Raw genomic sequence first — 19426 nt, forward strand, 5'->3', positions numbered from 1 at the left:
TCACCAAAGCAGTACATCTCTCAGCTGGTAGCAATTACAAGCTGCTTTGCCTATATATGGACTAGGCGCTCAAAGGAAGACACAAACCCCACTTCATAAGCATGTCGTAAAAAACCAGAAAGCACAGTGCACAGAATTACCAGTATGCCTGATACTGTTAATGTTTGCCCATTGCCAAATTTATGAAGCCCCTTAACATTATGTCTTCAACATTCTTATGAAAACTTCTGGAACTTCCTAATCTCAGACCCTGAAATACTAGGCTGATGAGACGACTGATAGGTCCAGTCTGCCATTTCTTGTGATATAAATGACTACACTTTGTGTCAGTAGATTTCCAAGGTATAGTTAGTGCTTAGTGTTTAGAAAAATCAGGACCGATATCAAAGCTTTGGGCAACATTTGACTAACTTACGTGTGTTTGTAATCAAACAGAAAAAGAACTGATGCTACTATTCAAAGCATGCTCTAAAGAATATTGAAAACATCTGTAGAAACACCTCTGCTGCTGAAAACATTTCCCTCAGAGTGGACAAGGACTCTGGAAACTGGGGCATCATTTCTTATTCTGCCACAGCCCTCGTGGTGATTATCTACAGCCTTCCTTGCGCCTCCCACTGCACACTGGAGATTGACCTCTTCCAGAAAGTCTCTCAAGTTTTCCCAGTGAAAAGCATTCTATGAACTACTGTTGCTGTTTTATGAGCAATAAAAGTACCATAAGAGATTCAAAAATGTAACATGAATATAACTTCTCCATATAGTATTTTCCTGCCTCTTGTCTATCTCCCCCTGCCCCTCTGTTGGACAGTTCTGTGCTACCCCTACACTTCTCAAATCTTTCCATCCTTCCCTTGCCAGTCTTTCTTCATGGCTCTAACCCTCACAGTAACCCATCTGAATAGTTCTTAAGTTCTGCTATTCAAAAATAAAAAAATAAAAAAATTAGAAGACCTCATCCATATGATTTCTATCATTTTAGCTCAGTAGGATCAAATTATCTAGAATTATATAGAAATATAACAGTAAATTAAAGCATCGTTGAAAGCCTCATTATTTAATAACTATAATCCAAACCTCAAGTAAGATGCAGTTCAACATACACTGAATAATTTCAATATAAAGTTATTTACTTTTCTACGTCTGTTCCTTTTAGCCCATTTTGATCACATTTTAAACGTACACAAGCCAAAAAATCCCAAAACAGCTCCTTCCAAGTCAAATCAACTGAACAGCTGTCAAATATGCAAAGAAAAGAAATCATTATGTGATAAATTGAGGCTGGTTTTGCTGCTAAGTGCATTAGAAAAGAAGAGAAATCTTCTTTCAGAAGCTATTTAGAAAACACATTAAGTTCAATTTTTATTTCATGGATTTTCAAACATGTTTCTGCTTGGTACATTTAAAAAAAAAAAAGTCTGACAACTAACAGGATGCTGAATATGACTTGGTTCCCAGCAAAACCATGAATAAGTCATGTTTGAAAAAGTATTTTCAGATCTTGATGAATTGCATCAACGTAATTAAAGGTGAGACTTGATTAGCTGACACATTTCCAAACATGAACATTCTTGCCTATACTCCAGGCAAAAATTATGGTGAATGTTTTTGCAAATTTTCTAGCACGATGAATTTTTCTCAAGTATAATTCAGCCCCCAAGGGGCCTAACTTTCCTGTTAATTGGAATACAAATGAAATCTGCCATTCAATAATTGAGGCGCACAATGACATATGGAGAACAGTAAGCATTCATCATATCCGTATGTTTATGTGGCAACTTGTAGACTCTTGAGCATACACGGTACTTATCCCTTTATAAAAGATCACCTCTGTCAGAATCCATCTTGTGCCATTCTCTAACTTCTGCCAGAGGACACATATACACATACATATATATATATATACACACACACACACGCATACACCTTTAAGGTACTTCTCCAGCTATACTTTGCTGCTCTGTGCTCCAGATGACTAGAGCAGGAAGGCAGTTACAGAGGTCACACAGTGGCTTTTTAGTTTGGTATGGCCTTAAGGGGCTGGTCTGCCAATACGCCAGGAGAATCTGTACTTCATCATCCAAGGGCAGAACTATGTCTTAATTTCTAACAGTGACTAAATGATGTGGGGATGTTTCAAAGACATTTGGAAGTGCCTTGAGGTCCTCCAATGACATGAGTATAAAGCGCAGTATTTGCTGCTAATCTTAATTAACTTACCAGCTTGATCTCTTACTGTAAAGCTTCCACTTAATGTTAGCTACTACAAAACCATCAGCAGTAAGATGCATAAACAATAAATACTGAAATCACTGTCTGCACATTATGTAGACTTCAAACCCACATTCCCAGAATGAAATTATAGGCACCCTGAAGCCAGTGGGAATCTGGCAGACTTGCCAGATTTCACTGGGAGAGAGATTTTCCTTTGCTATCCTTAGCTTAGTTTACTTGGTGTTAGGCAGTCATGAAGTTGTGAGAAGGGCTTAGCAATCCTGGCTTCCCAAAAATTGTAGATGGTAGAGCTCAGCAAAATTTTTCAGTTGAAATATTTTCAGCAAATAGTGCAAAGTTTGGGATCAGCTTAGTTTTGCTGAATTGCTTTTGTGTAAAAATAGAAAATGTAAGTGAAAAGGCTGGAGTTTTCTTTCAAAATGACTTTGTGCCACTCCATTTTACTTTTAAAAGGTAATAATATACTCAACTCTGATGTGTTTTTTCTTGGAAATGAAACCAGAAACTAATCTATTTTAAATTCTGATTCAGCCACAGTTTTGAGCAACTTAAAACAATATACTCGTTTTTTTAAGAAAGGTTTTCAGAATTAATAACAAGCTGAAAAATCAGTTACCCAACACAGGTCTAATAGTAGGGGACAAAAAAATTTAATATTGAAACTTGAGAGTTTAAATATAAAACCAAAGCGTACCCAGTCCATACCTTATGGCCTGATCCTGTTCCCAAAAATGTTAATGCAAGCTCTTTCATCAGTGGGATCTGCAAGCTCTGACAGCAATTGCAATAAGTCCCTGAAATCCACAACAAGAAGGAGGAAATATACTTTCTGAGCTAGTAAAACTTTAATTAACAGGGGGTTCTCTTGGCACAGTTTTTGCTGTTAAATAAATAAAGCATTTAGTCAAAACCATCTATATTTACTATACAAAATACTGAAAAGCAAACATTTTGAAAAGATACAGAAATTTAAGGTTCTGTGAAAAGAAACTGTGCTACATGTTATTCACACTTAATACACGTAACACAACTGCAACACAGTATTTAGATACTGTACGTTCATACATGGCTGGTGTAAAGTCTTAGTACGGGGATGCCACGTTATTAAAATGTATTTGTATTTCACAGAATCTGGGCAAGGCAGAATTTGTCTTTTGACTCTCCAAATATAATAAACCAAAGCAAATCAATGCAAGGTTGTATCCAATGGTCAGTCGTGTTACATTTCCGAGTTCACTTGGCACAACCGGTACTGCTTTTCAATCTGGTGGGGTTTCACTATGGTGCTGTTATCTTTTCCAGCGAAATATCTTTGGATGAAAGAGCATTTATGCCCCTTTGCTGCCCCTTCTTAGAAAAGCCCACAGTTCTGAAAACACTCGAGTTTTTCAGAACGTTTTCTGGTTTTCATCAACAATCTGTGTTAAAAAAATTGACTAAGAAACAATTCCCACCTCCCAGTCTTTCTGGCATATGCTCTACTGAAAAGAGAACAGCTTTAATTGCATCTTTAAAACAAATAGCATGGCATCCCTTCTTAGATGGAATGTACACTTGTGTGTTTGCATGCGGTATAACGTAAGTCACTTGAATACATCAGACTTTGTTAACACTATAATATAAATAAGCTTATTCCTTCTACTAGACATTTAAATGCCTTTTTTTTGCAGTCCATAATTATATATACATTGAAAAAGAATGATACACAAGCAGCAAAAAAGGCTTAGACTAGAACAACTCAGTGGTAACTAACCAAATTTCTGGCTTTTTCATATTTTCAATACAGAAAATTCTGCATATAAATATTTTTGGACTTTAGGAATTTTAAAAATAAACAGAACAGTATAGTTGTCACACAGATCAAACACATTTTAAAAACATTTTGTTAGAGTTAACAGAACACACTGTTGACAGCTAAAAAAATAAAATAAAATAAACCAGATTTTTAAAAGAGGACAATAAGTCTAAACAACTGCTGATCCAGGGAGACAAGAGATGGACCTAATTACCACGAAGCAGTGATTCTATTCCAATTCCACAAGAAGGCAAGGCTTTCCACTTTTCTTTAAAAGTTGATGTCTCCATGTTCTTAGAAAGGACAATGTCCCTCTAAAACTGGTCAGCAGGAAGGTAATATCCCATTTTGGACTGATCAAAACTCTAGTCAGAAAAAAAATACCCTAATCATAAAGGGCTTATAATAATGTGGGATAGTTACATTTTACAATATATACTATAGACAAAATACCACAACATTTAAAATAATTAAAACCAAAAGCAAATATGTTTATAGAACAATTATGTTTTTATGTGAGGAGTTCTCTACTTTAAAGTTCCAAAAGCAACGTAGGTGTTTTTCAGTCACTTTCTACCTGCAAAATGGTGATCTGTACAAAACCCAATTGAATGGATTATAAATCTGGGCCCCTCAGAAAGTAAAACTTGAATGTACTGACCCTTGTTTTCACTTTTCCAATTTGCTTTTGACCTTCAAATTTCTCATCAGCCAGTAAGGTCTTGTGAGTATGGTCTCGTTCTCCTTCATGGAATGGAAGCCCTTTGATACAGAAAAAGTAGAAGAGGCCAGAATAATTGTGAATGATATTTTTTTACATGTTGAATTGTCTCTAAAATGGGGAAATTTAAATTGGAGGCACCTAAGAAAATGCCACGGCATATATTTGTAAAAAGTCACTGTTGTGGAAAAAAAAATTATAATGTTAATATTCAAACCACAGATTTCTAAAACACAACAAAATGTACCTGAGAGTGTGCATATTTATATATATATATATATTTATATTTATATTTTATATATATTTGCCAACATTTAAAGTGAGAAAGTATATTTTCCTCAATTCTTTCTCAAAACAAAGAACTGTGGATTTAAACAAAACAAAACTCCCAAACAATCCCTCTCCTTCCCAAACCCCCATGAATGATACTTATGGCCCAAGAACTAAAGTCTAGTGATGCTTTTGAAAACCCCATTTCACATCCTCCTCTTTTCAAATGGTTACCCCAAACAGAATGGAGAGTAAGCAAAAGAAAAACCAAAAATAAAAGAAGTATATTTAAATATTACCCAGTATATAACAGACTGTACTTGTGTCAGTGAAGAATCTCCAAGAAAATAAAGTGTAAGTTGTACAAATGTAGCTCTGTTGACAAGTATAGCTAATATTTCCTTGTCGTTATTAAGATAATTTGAAAGGATGTGAACACAAATAGGCTACATGAATGCAGTATATTAAAATCCCCCCCCGCCCCCCGCCCCCGTAGCACATTACAATCAATAAAAAGAAAATAAAATCTGAATAATACTAGAGGTAGCAGCTGTTTGTATTTTCTGTTATTCTGAGTATCTCTGGAGTCCAACCCTTTGAACATTGCTCCCCTGATAAAAGGCTTGTGTGCGATCAGCCGACATACAGCAGACTGGTAAGCTAGATGTCTGCAATAGTGTTTGAAGTATCTTTCCTACTACAATGGAAGTAGTACTTGTAAAGAAGTGCGTTGACGACCTGTATTAAATCACAGCTCAAAAAGCTATGGCTGTTTGCTGTTTTACAAGCCACTTTAAAAAAAAAAAATCCACAAGGTGTTTAAGTAAGCTATGCAGTTCCACAACATATAAATAGGGTAAGTTTCAAGAGTTCCATATAACCTCTAAAATATATGCTAGCTGAATATTAATGGAGTAACAATAATATTAATCATAGTAATGCCTTAGTTCTGGTATCACGAGAACACATTTCCTTCATATGGGATGATTCTTGGAGGATGCTGGTGGGATCTGTTTTATGTCTGGTAGAAGTGATGGTAGTGGTGGTGGTGCTCGTGGTGGTGGTGGTGTTCATGTCTTTGTATCATTTGTCCAACTTGGCCTTCATATAAAATGACTGTGGGCAGGTCTCTCACATGCTCCTTTTCCACAACTGTCCCTGGAGACTGAAAGGTTTTGCACATTTGATGATTCTCCTTCGCTCTCTGCTTATGCTTCTTGTGAACCTGCTGAGATTGCAAGGGGAGGTAAGGAAGATTGTGACCCACCCGTGCAGTTGGGGAAGCCATTGGCACGGGTGCCCCTTGAAAAGGTTTATTTCTTACTGCCCTTCCAGAATGCACAGGGGCAACGTTTTTGCCCTGGGCCTTGGGAGACCTCACAAAGTGCTTGTTTGAGTCCTGGTTCCGGAGCCTCTGTTGGATTTCTGCAATCTTGGCATACGAACTCTCAGCCAGATTGATGTGGCTCGGATCCACCACTTGAGATTTCCTATGGTGAGCATGGAAGGTTTCAGGTTCATGAGAACGCGATCTAGTCTGATTCACAACTCTGCTTGGTGGGTCATGTTTTTGAGCTGCTGGAGGAGATCCTAGGAAATAACAAGCTGAGTTAGTCATCTAGTATTTCAAAGTTTTAATTAGTAGCATGCAGTTGGCAGGAATAGCATTAATCGGCAGAGTGAATTTTTCCTAAGGAAATGAATGCAATTATAGCTGTCTAGTTTAATTACATTTAATAATTCTGACTAGTAAATAATACAATCACAAATACACATACATATCTATATAAGAGTGTGTGTGTGTGTGTATGTGTGTGGGGGTGTGTGTGTATAAAAGTGTTTACATTACCTTCTCTTGGTCATCATCTATCTGAAATTCACCAAAATAACTGAGAGTGGAATAGTAAAATCTTGGCAGAAGACAGGCAAAGGGAGGAAATCCAAATCCCTTTAATTTGGGTACAGAAGCCAAAATTCCACGTTTGAACCCACATTCTCCGATTTTTGGGTCAGTAGTGAGTACAAAGTATGTGCTGGTATCACCTTGGGAACGAGCTCCAACATCCAAAAATTAGTCCTCGCCTCACCCATAGACTAAACGTAATAATTTAGATGTAAAGATTGTTCTCCTAGGCTCACCTCCAAGTTTAGCTACACAAACAAGTACTTCAAAGCAGGCTTGCAGCACATTAGCCACTCTGTTGTGATACCACCTTCATCAGTAATTATCTTGCAGTATTCACACAGGCCTATTCCTTCCAATATGTTCACTACAGACCAATCACACAGGTTCCCAATTCACTGCCCCTGATGTGGAACATGCAACTGAAGAAAGAAAAGATGAAAAGGTTGCAACACAAATTACCAAATTACCTGGCCCAAACTTTGATGTGTAGTTTTCTATTCCTGCAAGATCCAAATAGTGGTTTCTCCTTTCAATGTTCTCATCAACACAATGACGATAGCACCCACTTTGCTCTGGATTGTTCTCACTCTGGTGATATCTGTCAGCAGCAAGCAAAATTATAGTTCAGCAGAACTTCTTTAAAGTTGTTATCACCATCTGCAAACCAACAACTAATGGCCCCTTTGAAGTGACAGGAGTTGCTCACAAAGAAACAACAAACGCATGAAATTCTGGATGACTGGATTTGCTAAGTCGACAGGCCTGAACTGACTGTTCTTTCTCCTCATTTAAATTGACCCCAATGTTGCAAAGCGAAGGAGGCTTTCAAATTGCATCACACACGCAAAAACAAATAAAAATCCTCCTAGAGTTTATTGCATTCTGTCTTAGGGCCAAACCATTCAACGGATTCTCTAATTTGGACATGCCAAAGAAAACCTGCTGTTTGATTCATGGCTGTTCCCACCGCTGTCAGGAAGCGCTGGGGTAAGTCTCGTGTCAGATAAACATTCACGTGTATCTGCTTCAGAAAGACAGGCAACAGCAGAGCTGTGGTAACTAGAGAGAGCCTGAGCAGAGAAGGTGTTGGTACGGCACCCAGAGATAACCACTGCTTTCCAAAATACAATTAATAAGGTCGGATCAGCCACTGGGTTCAGAATCTCGACTCCTTTTCCTGCTCAGCTTTGCAATTTTATTTATAGCAGAACTATTTCCTGAGAATGAATATCTGAAATACCATTCATTTATGAGGCAGAAAAAAAATAAGGCAGAGGTTTACAGTATTGTAGCCCGTAATGCTGAACAATTTAATTCAGCATTTAAATGGATGTCTGCAGATATGAACAATATTTTCAATATAACAAACAGGATAAGCAGAAAACTCTTGATTAAATCACTGCCTGTCATTCAGATAGTTCAGTCTCCAAGACCACAACACAGGTTTTTTTCTTCCTCTATGCGATTGCACGGATGTCAACCTAAGACCAGAGCTTGGCCTTGCATCCTACAGCAGTTGCTAAACATGGGCTCCACACTGCACGGTGCCCAGTACTCCGCTTTTACACTATTCACACATTTCCAGGTTTCCAGAGGCTGCTGATCCCATTGAGCTTTGGCACCAACTGCTTTCCTGGTCTAGCGCAGTACTGTTCAGGGACATTACAGAACTGAGTCCCCTGTGTCTCTGTCAGACACAGGTCTACAGTTTCTTTGATAAAAGTCACAAGACTTGACCTACCTGGAAGATAATTTTTGCTCTACTTTGATAGAGGTAGAGTCTCCTGGATGGAGGAGAGTCTGCCTGGAAAGCAGGTAAGCTTTACAGACTCTGAGTCAGCTTTGAACCCCAGAAGTGACGTGGCATACTGTCAAAAAAAGGGAATGTCCAGATATTCTTTATTTTTTTGGATACATAGCCAATTGGTACCTTTCCTGCCTCAGACACACCTTTACAGGTTGGTTACACTTTAGCAAGTCAACATAAAATATCTCTGGGACTAGAACCTGGCTAACTGAAGCTGCCAAGCATGACTTGCCTACGGAAACCATTGGGACCTGCACACATGTGCTGAAGAAAAAGCACATTTAACCCAGAAAATACGTTATTGGGTTTGATCCAACACAATTAAGCAACACTGTACACAGCACTGTTGAAAACTAAGTTAACAGGGAACCTGGGTTTTTGTTACTGTAATAAATTCCATCTCTCATCAAGACAGTGAAGAAAAACTATGCCAGTACTGCCACAGCCCTGCATCCTAATAGCTTTCTTGCATGCGAGATGACATTCAGCAATACTCATAAAAATATAGACAGTGAAGCAATTATCTACTGATGAGAGATATGCTCCACTGTCAAAGGGAACTTGAAGTACTGAGAACTGAGAAGTCTGGCATCCAGCCCCACAATGCTCTCCTGCATACACACAGGAGGACACAGGCATGCATCAACCTTGCATCAAGCACAGGGTGTTAAAAATATACAGTGGCTTTATTGTTTTTTTGGTTTGGTCGTGTTTTTAATAAAAAAGGCATCTGCTTAAGTGTTTGTGGAGTGTGTGAAAGCCCCGTCTAAAATTCCCACACTGGAGTGTCATTCTGATGCTAATAAGCACAGAGCAATATAGTAGGTAAGGGGAATAGAGCAGCAATAGAGAGCAGGGGAGAAAAATGCACGGACATTTCCCGAAAGCTACACTCACTGATAACACAGAGTTTAAGCCACTCAGGGAGAAATCACTTAAGCAGGAAAGAAAGAAAGAGTGAGAATATTTATCTGTGGGTAAAAGGAAGATCTTTTAGAGGCTGGCATGCATCATATTTTCTCTGTTGTGCTAAATGAAATATGAACTAGAACGGCATGAAGATACCCAATCTACAAAGTTGCCTGCCAGTGCTCTTCCACCACTAATTTTATACCACACATGCCAGACAAGCTAGCTATGAATCTAGTTAGTTGATCTTGATACTTGTATTAGCCCTACAGGTGAAAACTCCTGCCTGTAGCTTCCACCAGATGAAAAATCTAACCCATCTATCTCCCACCTTCAGGATAAAAACATTTCTATCCATTTTATCTTGAATATTAATCACATCTTGCCTAGAATTCCTAAGTGACCGATCTGTGAAATGTGTGCACTTCTCACAAGTCCTTGTTGCCGCTTTCAAAGGGGAAACCTGTGCATTAACATCGTGAGATTCCAATATGAGCCTCAGGGAGCTTTCCTGGGGGTCAGCAATTTGGCCAGAGTGCACAAACACCCCTGGAACATACACAGCATGAACAGGGCATTCTTTGTCCTGTCCACATTTAATGAGATGCAACAAGAACTGTCAGATGCCGACAGCTGTCTGATGCCGATCTGCTCAGCTCAAGATACAGGTTTGTCCTGTTGAGGAAGCCTCTAACCAAAGGGATGAAAAGGACAAACGCAGCAGAGCCAAGAATCTTCCCCAATATTTGATGCCTCCATGACCGTGGATTTAAGTGGAAATGGCTGCTGTTCATAACCCCACAACATTTGCAAAACCAGGACTTTAAGGCGGATGGGAGGGGGGGCTTCAAACTGACAGGGGATTTTTGCAATAGATTATCAAACAAAACCCATCCATTAAATTCACACAGGGCAGACCTTTGCTAACAGGCATAGGGAATCCGAACACCACATCTGGGCCAGCAAGCAAAACCACGGAGTATTGTTTAGTTCACGTGGAGTGTTCTTTAGCTCAAAAAAGATTTTGTACAGAGTTGCTAACAGAAGATTAGAAGTCATTATAGTCTTTTTTTCATCTGAAATTTGACTGTACTGGGATTTATTCACTGGGATAACTCACTAGCATTTTCACTCTATCCAAAAAAGGGAGGCACAGTTTTGTTGTCATTTTTAATAAAACTGACTGCTCCTTTCTCCTGATAAATTTATTAAACTAAATACATGTATTTGGACAAATATCCCTAAATCCAAGAAAAGCCAAAACTGGATTTTTTTTTTCAATTTGTATCTGAAGAAACAAATGTAACTAATGATTCAGTGTCATTACTCTAGCATCTCAGCAAACACTTCCCTCTGTCTCAACATGAAACGTAAAATCCTAAAACAAATCAAACCTATACATCAAAATGACCTATTTGGAGCAACTAATCTACTTTAAAATGCATCAAAATTACCTGCTTTTGATTTGTTTTGCTATCCATTAAAATACCAAATTCAGAAAAGGAGTAGCACACCTATGTGTGACCAAGAGTTTAACGTTTTTCTTAGCTGTAAAAAATTTTAATACTTGAAAAATACATTGAAAATTATTATCACATACTCTGAAGTTCAGTGCAGGTAATAGCTATCATGTAGGTAGACCTCATCTAAAAAACACTGCATGTCCTCCAAAGAGCAAAGAGAAGAAGAAAATTTGAGTAACGCGTGCTACAGATTTGGGTTTTTTTTGTTTTGTTTTAATATAGAAAGTATTCACCATGGAATCTGCTGATGGTTCCACAGTGAAAAATCCTGTAATTCCTCTATTTTAACATATTTCTTTAAAACAAAGCAAGTGAGCAGGCAAGAAATCAGCGGTTGAGGTTTCCTCAGAGGTAGCCAGTGCCTGTCAGGGGACAAGTTTCTTTCCCCTTACCTGAGAGAAGCCCGCTGCTTCTTCTCAGAGCTTCTTACTTCTTCATTAGCTTTGCTTTCAGCTCTATGCCTGGCACTCTGCAAATCTGCCAACAAGAGAAAGTACATTATTCTCACATTACTGTCCTAGCTGATCAGCATAACTAACATGCTGCATTGCAAATACATTTTTTCTTGTTGGTAGATCAAGACATAACGTATCATTTCGTGTAACCTTCTCAAAAGTGCTTTTGTCCGCACGACAGATTTTAGGCAGACATAACCTTGGCTGTAGGACATTAGTCAGGGTTAGGCTGCAAGCCATGTGGCAAGTTAAATGGAACCACATTTGCAGTGATATACTTGTCCCTCAGGAGGGCTCGGTACTTCGGAGCTTGATGCTGTACTAATGCATCACGTAGCTCCCCAGCCGTGCAAATTTGTTTACGGCTGCATGAGACTGAGTGGAAGTACATACTAAACAACAAGGCAACAAGGCTCTCCTTTTGGATAAGGTGCCCACATTTTCTACTGAAGTATTACTTTTATACTTTTAAAATACTTTAAAGTATTTTAATTTAGTACTACGTTCTCTACTGAAGTAATTATGCTCGTATAACTATTATTAGAGTGAATATAAGATGAATAAGCCATCAGAATATAAGACATTTTACAATGGCAGACTCTGCCAGTACAGAAAAACGTGCAATTTTTATGCATAGATTCATAAAGGTTACTTATTTAATGGTTTGTTTTTATCCAGTAGCAGCGAGAGCTATGCACTTGCAAAAAACATTTTATACCACTACCCCTGTTTCAACACAAACTGGGCGCTGTAATATCAGGTGAGTTAAAGTGGTACAAGTCAAAAAGGCCTTAAATCTGCCTTGCAGTACACAAAGACAATTACACAACATACGGGTTATCGCTGCTGCCAAGAGGAAACAATCAATAAGGAGAGGCAACCCTAATTTGCTTAAGAGACACTGAAAGGAGGGCAGGCAATTTTGTACCCAAGATCTTAAAACAGGTTCATGGAGTTTAAAATACCCACGTAATTATTTGCCTTTAAGTATATATTTATTTGCATTAACAAAATACAAAGAGGTATTTTTAAGGGATTCTTGAAGTTTGTTGTATTTTTTCCAATGGCTGATCGCACATCCTTACCAGTATGATTTAACAAGATACTCTTCTTCTTCTGGCTGCCATCTGGTGCCACAGTAAGTTTCACTCGCAGAGTTTTGCTGGAACTAGGAGAATGGTTTACTGATGCATCAACTACCTCATAGATGGTATGAAGCAAGCTGGTAATATCCTATAGTTGGATTGAAACACAAAGAGATACGCTATTGTGAAAATGGTATGAAACCTACAGCTTTGATACTTATAACTATGTTAGCCTTGGGACTATTAAACTCTGAAATATCCTCAGAAATCACTGAATTTAAAAGAGCAGAACTTGCACAGACTCTTACAAGAAAGGATTCATTTCTCTTTTCTGTTAACCCCCATTTTTATTAATGTAGACTGTAATATAACGCACAGACACAGAAGGGAATGATTCAAGTGCATCCATATTCTTCTTCATCAAATGGCATAAGATTTATGAAAAGGGGCAAACCAGATCAAAACAATAATAAAAGCACAAGGTATTCAGGTTTCCCAAACTGTGAATCAGCAAAATTCTGTCCCGCCTTTTCTTTTTTTTGGTTTCAACAGAACCCAGGGATAACCATTCATACTGCACTAGACATAGAGTTCACATGACCCAAACAACTACAGTAATTGAAGAAAACCTCAGACATTAAAGTCCTACTACTTCTTGGGGTTTTTTTCTTGGGATAGTTAAATAGTTGATTATATAGAGGAAAACCAGTAAGAGAAGTGGCAGAACTGTAAACCCCCGATTTGGAAATAAATGACATCTGAATGTCGCTCTACCATATGCATATCGGGGTCTAGCTTTTTTTGTAAAATTCAAACCTGTTCTACATTTACATTTTTGAACAGCAGAGATTATTCAGTCAGGCCCATTACAGAACATTCTTCACACGTCTCTTTCTTTGAAGGCAAGGGGACGTGAACAAATGCTTACATGTGTGGCTGTATCAGAAAGAACACTAGCTAAATTCAATAAGCCAAGTGTTTCAAACAGGAGAAGCACTGTTTAGTAGCTGGTGATGCTCAAAGATGTCTCTGGTTGATCTAATCCAGCCAGGGTCAAATAGGGTACTCCCTTAAATTGCCAGGATGAAAAGGAGATCTCTTGATTCACTGTTTTTCCTTGAAGGGATTTCACCCAAATTGATCTTGGGCACCAACCTAAGGCCAAAGCATACTGATCCTTGCACGCAATAAAACATCCCATTCAACATATACCTGAGAATTTTTCCAAGCTGGTCTTCCTATTCCTTGATCTATCCTAGTACCTAAGCTCTTTCCAAATGCCGGAGAGCACAAAGGAAATCTAAATCATACTTTCTTAAGTATAACTGGGCCTGAGGATTAAGAGTCAGGTCTATAAAAATTCAAAACCTCTACCAAGTCTTCCTTTGCCCTTAACAATGGCAGCCGAAGTTTAGTATGCCTCAACAGGTCTCAGTACTTCAGTAGTCAATATACTACACGGTCCTCGTTATCTAACCAGCTTTAAAGGTGATGCAGAAATACTAATTTCTACTCACAGAGAATTTAGGGAAATACTGACCTTATGGGCCAGGACAGTAGATGATTTTCCAACTCAACAGGCAGAATGAATAACTAAATCCTAGGCAGTCCAGAGTTTGTCTTAACATTTACCCTCTCTAACTTTTCTGCATTCAGTGGAATTTCTCCATACTTGTGAGTTCAAGACAACATATTCATTAAAAAAGAGGTAAATTTTACTTCCCCACTGAAATATTTTTTTCTGCCATTTCCACAAGGGTCTCTGTATGTGGGCTGTTACTACCGTGTCAGTAGATGCTTTCCATCCTTTTGACAAGAACCACTGCCTAAAGCTTGAATGAGGGAGAGACTGCTCAGTGACACTCTGGTGGACACCTCACAGCTTTTTAATACATTTCATTTCTCACACTTCCACTCTAATTTGAAACCTAGCCAGACCTCTAAATAGGCACAGACATATCTGACAGCCAGCTTGAAGGGCTAGATTTTTATTTCATCTATGAGAAAAACCTAACCAAGCAATAAAATAAACAGACCAACAAACAAAACATATCTGTTGCTTTATACACCCTCCATAAATTATCTTCTAGGACCCTTGTGCTATAATCCTACACCTCAATAAGCCAAACCTTCCCATTCAGCAGAATACTCAAGCACCATATTTATTCTTACAGGCCCTCATACACTCAGCACTTTGGTGAATGGAGCCTTTCCCACACGTTCCTTAACAAGTGGTGGTTAGCCAACATGGCATCTATCCACACAAGGCTACTATCAAGAAGTTATTATCAACACTTTCATTCACAATAATCAGTCCCCCTTCCTTTTTTCATCTATGCCAGATGTTTGTACAAGCTCATCGTATTTTAACTTCGATAGGCAAAGACAAAACCTCTTTACTCCCACTGTCCTTTTACGTGACTTTTTCCCAGTGATGAGGTCTAACTTTCTAACTGGCACACAATCTGGCCCTTGTGTTCTGTAAGGGTCTTTCTCAACAAGCCACTTGACTCAGGAGTTTAAAAGCACTCCGAAACGTTGTGAAGGAAGGCCAGATGTAACGTTTGTGTGACACATACTTGGCAAGTCAGAAATACGTGCATGCATGTATCCATGAGGACAATTTACATCTCTCAGCCAAACAGGTCTGAATTAACCCAAATTAATGTCCAGGCTCCAAGCAGCTTAAGAGGCGGCACAGAGGCATCAGGACACTTTGTGGCCTTACGCTCTGCTGCCTGGGCATTTCGTTGCATGTTTAATACCCAGCTTCCTCCACAACAATCTGAACTGCTTTGTCTTCTGGCACTGAATGAACGCGGTCGTCAGACTGGATGTATACCAAGATCGAGGTTAGGGATATCCATAAGTAACCGCTTAATGCTTATGCTGATCTTTTAAATACCAACATCAACATTTTTTATTATAGGATTCATTTACTTGTGGTCCTCATTTAGGGTTGGAAATTCCAGCAGGCTGACAGCTCTGATTCGGTTAAACAAGTCTGCTTGGGTCATTCGCTGCTCTCTCATCTACCGAGGTCCTGGCCAAGAAGGTACCAGCTACAAGGCTCCTTGAACCTCCTGGTGCTTTCCAGTTATTGCTTCACAATTATAAAATACAAATTCCTGAGGCATTCCTGGTAGGAGTGGTCTTCGCCAACGAGTTTTGAATGGTGACTAAAACTACCTTCTTATAGCCCTTTTTTGGCAGCTAATATGGTAACGGCTTCTTGTCAAATTAGTAGCACTAGACCATTAAAATCTATGTTACAAAATTTGTATTTTACAGTTATGTCTATATTTACCCCCAAAAGAATTTTTGTCTTCCCGTAGCCTGCCAGGAGACTGAAGCAATTTATGTTCCCCTTGAAAGCTGTCCCACGGAACATTTTCTGCATTTAAAATCCTTAAAGAACTGCCTAAAACCATTGACACAGCTTCACCTTCTACACACCAGCTTCTGCATTTCACTGTCCTCAAGAAATTTAGCATCAAAGATCAAGAATAAAAGCTAGTTCCACTTTCCTCTCTTCTGGTACACCAGCCAGCACAGCATGTCTCAGAGACCACCTACCAAAAATCTAACTTTTCTGCACAATGGATTAGGATTTTTGTAAGTCACATAATTTACCAACTGCTTTGCTTAAGACTGCTTGGCACTTCCCGTACATTCCCCCCCACACTTCATCCCACATTTCTCTAACTTCCTCCCTTTTTACATGAAAAATATACAATAACAGATTTTTCAGTGCTTCCCCTTTTTCCAAAAATATGATTTGCTTGGGTTTTTTTAAACAAAATGTACTTTTAAACCATTTCTAGTTAAAAATCATTGTGGATTTTTAAATTACTATATTAAATGGGTAAAGAGAAATTAGAAATATAAAAAATAAAATAAAATAGAATAGAATAAAATAAAATAGAATAGAATAAAATAAAATAAAATAAAGTAAAATAAAATAAAATAAAGTAAAATAAAATAAAATAAAATAAAATAAAAATAAATTTCTCTCCTTTCTCTCCTTTGTAGCAAAGGGATTATATTAAGAGGGGAAGTAGCCTGCATGAATCTGCCTAACTTCTGAAGGGCTTCTAGTGTGCAGAATTTCTGCTGGGATAGCTAGTTTAATCAAGAAAAAAACCTGAAACTATGATATTTTTCCTCAAAGGGGAAAACAAATGCTTCCTGGGTAGTATCCAAACAGCCAGCACATGCCATACCCAGATTTGTGCCTTGCTTATTGAACGCTACAGTTGGTTTTTCCAGGGCTGAAGGATTTAACAGTGTTAATCTCTATGTTTTTCACATCCTATTTTGTCAAGCAGCTAATACAACAAAGTATATTAAAAAGAGCAACTTTAATAAATTGCCAGAAATACTTGCATTAGAAATACTAAAAAGCAAACAGTGAAGGCCACACACGTGTGCTGCACTCACACACGCATCCGCAGAATACTTTAGAGATCTCCAGTAGGAGATTAGCAGGAATTTAAAACATTCAGAGAAACTAATGGGTCTGCAAAAAAGAACAAGAGCAAATGGCACTGAAGCATTCTTCATTCTTTACAGAACTCATGTGACTGAGAAAGTTCCTATTCCAGGTATTAATTATATACTTCTAAGGATCATTAGTGGTAAAGGGATGACCCTATTTTTTCCAGTGTTAGCATAGCTTATCATCATAGGACTAGTTAGCAAATTAGAGATTCTGTAAAGGAAACTAAGAGGCTTTTCCAGTGGAATTAATTTCCCAAAATGAGACATTTGCACAAAAATAAAAAAAAAAAAATAAAGAAAACCCGCAAAACAAACAAATCTCAAACAACACAACAACACCACCACCACCACAACCAACCCCACTGAGCGTAATAACACTGAAAGAAAACATTCAGTATGATTCTTTGTAACTTGTCTAAGAGGCATGTTTTTGGCTTCCCTCAAAACTAAAAGAGAAAGTCAGATTTTCTCTTAATATTTCTCTCTGGCATAAAGGCACCAAATCTAATGGCCGAAATGATGTCTCCTCTGATACAGACAGACATTACTCCTCTGTCTGTTGGTTGCATTGCTGCTTCTATATCATGAGTTCATACAACGTTAACAAACACACGAAAAAACAGCAAATTTCAAGATAAGGGTCAGGCTGATGAACAGTAGCCCCAGAAAAGCCAGTATCCTTCCCCAAGACAAAGATTTGGTGCTGACTTCTGAATACAGAAATAACCTCAAACCTTTTCATCCATTACAGAGGATATGAGCAAAAATAACTAAAAAGGGAAAGAAAAAAAAAAAAAGAAAGGAAACGTAAGAGGAAAAATTGGGTATTTAATGTAAGATACAAAGAACATTTTTAGCATTAAAAATGCATGAAGAGAAATGTCAATATCAGTTCATTACCTTTCCCTCAGAAAAAGAAAAGTACAAATGTCTTATTTGTACTTTGTTTGTAGTCTGATTTTTACATACAGCAGGATGTTTTTATTGCAACATCACCTTTGTTTGATCACATACGTTTTTGAATCATTCTTATTTGGAACCTGAAAGGAGCTTCACTTGCTATCTACTGAACAACTAGTCTAGAAGAAATTCCCTTTTTTAACTCCTGACAAGCAACTTCCTTCTGTGCTTATTCCTGTGCAGTCTCTCACCAAAGAAACCCAATTTTCCAAGAAAGAGCTGATTGCAAAAAAAAAAAAAAAAAGCAAGCTAGTGTTTATGAAGTATAATTACATTCAGAGAGCTCAATATAAAACCTCACGGATCAAAACACATTAGTTCAATTATCCAAGTTTCAAGTCTGATTACAAATATTCGTGTGAAGATAATTACAGTGCAGCTGTCAGTTCTAAAAGGCCTGTAGTACATAATGAATTGTCCTCTTATGGCTTGTGGAATGAAGGGAAACATTATTAGCCAAGTTTTGTAATATACATATTAGAGCAGGAAAAGTTATCTCCCACTACACCAAAAGGACTGAAAAATGGTCGTCTTCTATGACAGAAAAAGCAGTAGTTCAATAACACACAGTAACGCTAATTTTATAATTTGCTATCCCAATAATTATGCTTTCATAATGGGTGTATCTCTTCAAGAAGCATGACTAGATCTGAATTTCTAATTATAAGGACTACGGAATAAGTCATACAGACTCTAGGAAGAAATCAAAGCACTATTAAGTTCTGAAGATGTTGTTAAGATCCAGAAAAAATTTCACCAAGATGGAATTTGAATGCTCTTGCAGTGATCTGTCATTGTGTGAAATCCAAGGGATATTTTATCCAGTAACTAAATCCATATCTTATTTACAATTTTCAAACATTCTAATGAAAAAAACATTTAGTCCGCTTGTAAAATTGCACCCCACCTACATGTCTCTTAGAAACTTATTTAACACTGCGTATTCCTTTGGACACTCTCTGGACATGAAGTCCATTGTTTTAAACACAATGACTTTGAATCAAATGAAATGAATGTGGGTGGGCAAGTCACTTCCTCTTCCAGCGTCTCACTTTTCCAACATGAAAAACAAGAATGATAAGGCTGACTTCTTTTTGTAAAGTACCTCAAGGTCTACAGATAGAAATCTGACTTAAGAAATTTCATCTCTCTGTTAAATCCGGCTATAAATCCAGGAGACATTAAAGTGAAATTTTCAAAGAAGGCGAAAAGTCCACGCTAAGCTTTTCTCACAAGAACACCGGACCTTTGTTTAGAAAA

At 37.9% G+C, this 19426-nt stretch overlaps 1 protein-coding gene across 2 annotated transcripts in view; it reads right to left on the minus strand.

Annotated features, from left to right (window-relative positions):
* Positions 1 to 5516: 5516 nt before the first annotated feature.
* Positions 5517 to 19426, minus strand: part of NKD1 (NKD inhibitor of WNT signaling pathway 1) — a 106908-nt gene continuing 92998 nt past the window's right edge. For both annotated transcript variants that reach the window (XM_063334382.1, XM_063334381.1), the window contains 4 exons: positions 12707 to 12854; positions 11559 to 11643; positions 7395 to 7525; positions 5517 to 6611 (listed from right to left, as the gene is read on the minus strand). In XM_063334382.1, coding sequence (XP_063190452.1) covers positions 6037 to 6611; positions 7395 to 7525; positions 11559 to 11643; positions 12707 to 12854 — 939 coding nt within the window. In that variant the 3' untranslated portion in view covers positions 5517 to 6036. The remainder of the gene's footprint in view (positions 6612 to 7394; positions 7526 to 11558; positions 11644 to 12706; positions 12855 to 19426) is intronic.

This window comes from Chroicocephalus ridibundus, chromosome 4 (genome assembly GCF_963924245.1).
Source record: "Chroicocephalus ridibundus chromosome 4, bChrRid1.1, whole genome shotgun sequence".
NCBI lineage: Eukaryota > Metazoa > Chordata > Aves > Charadriiformes > Laridae > Chroicocephalus > Chroicocephalus ridibundus.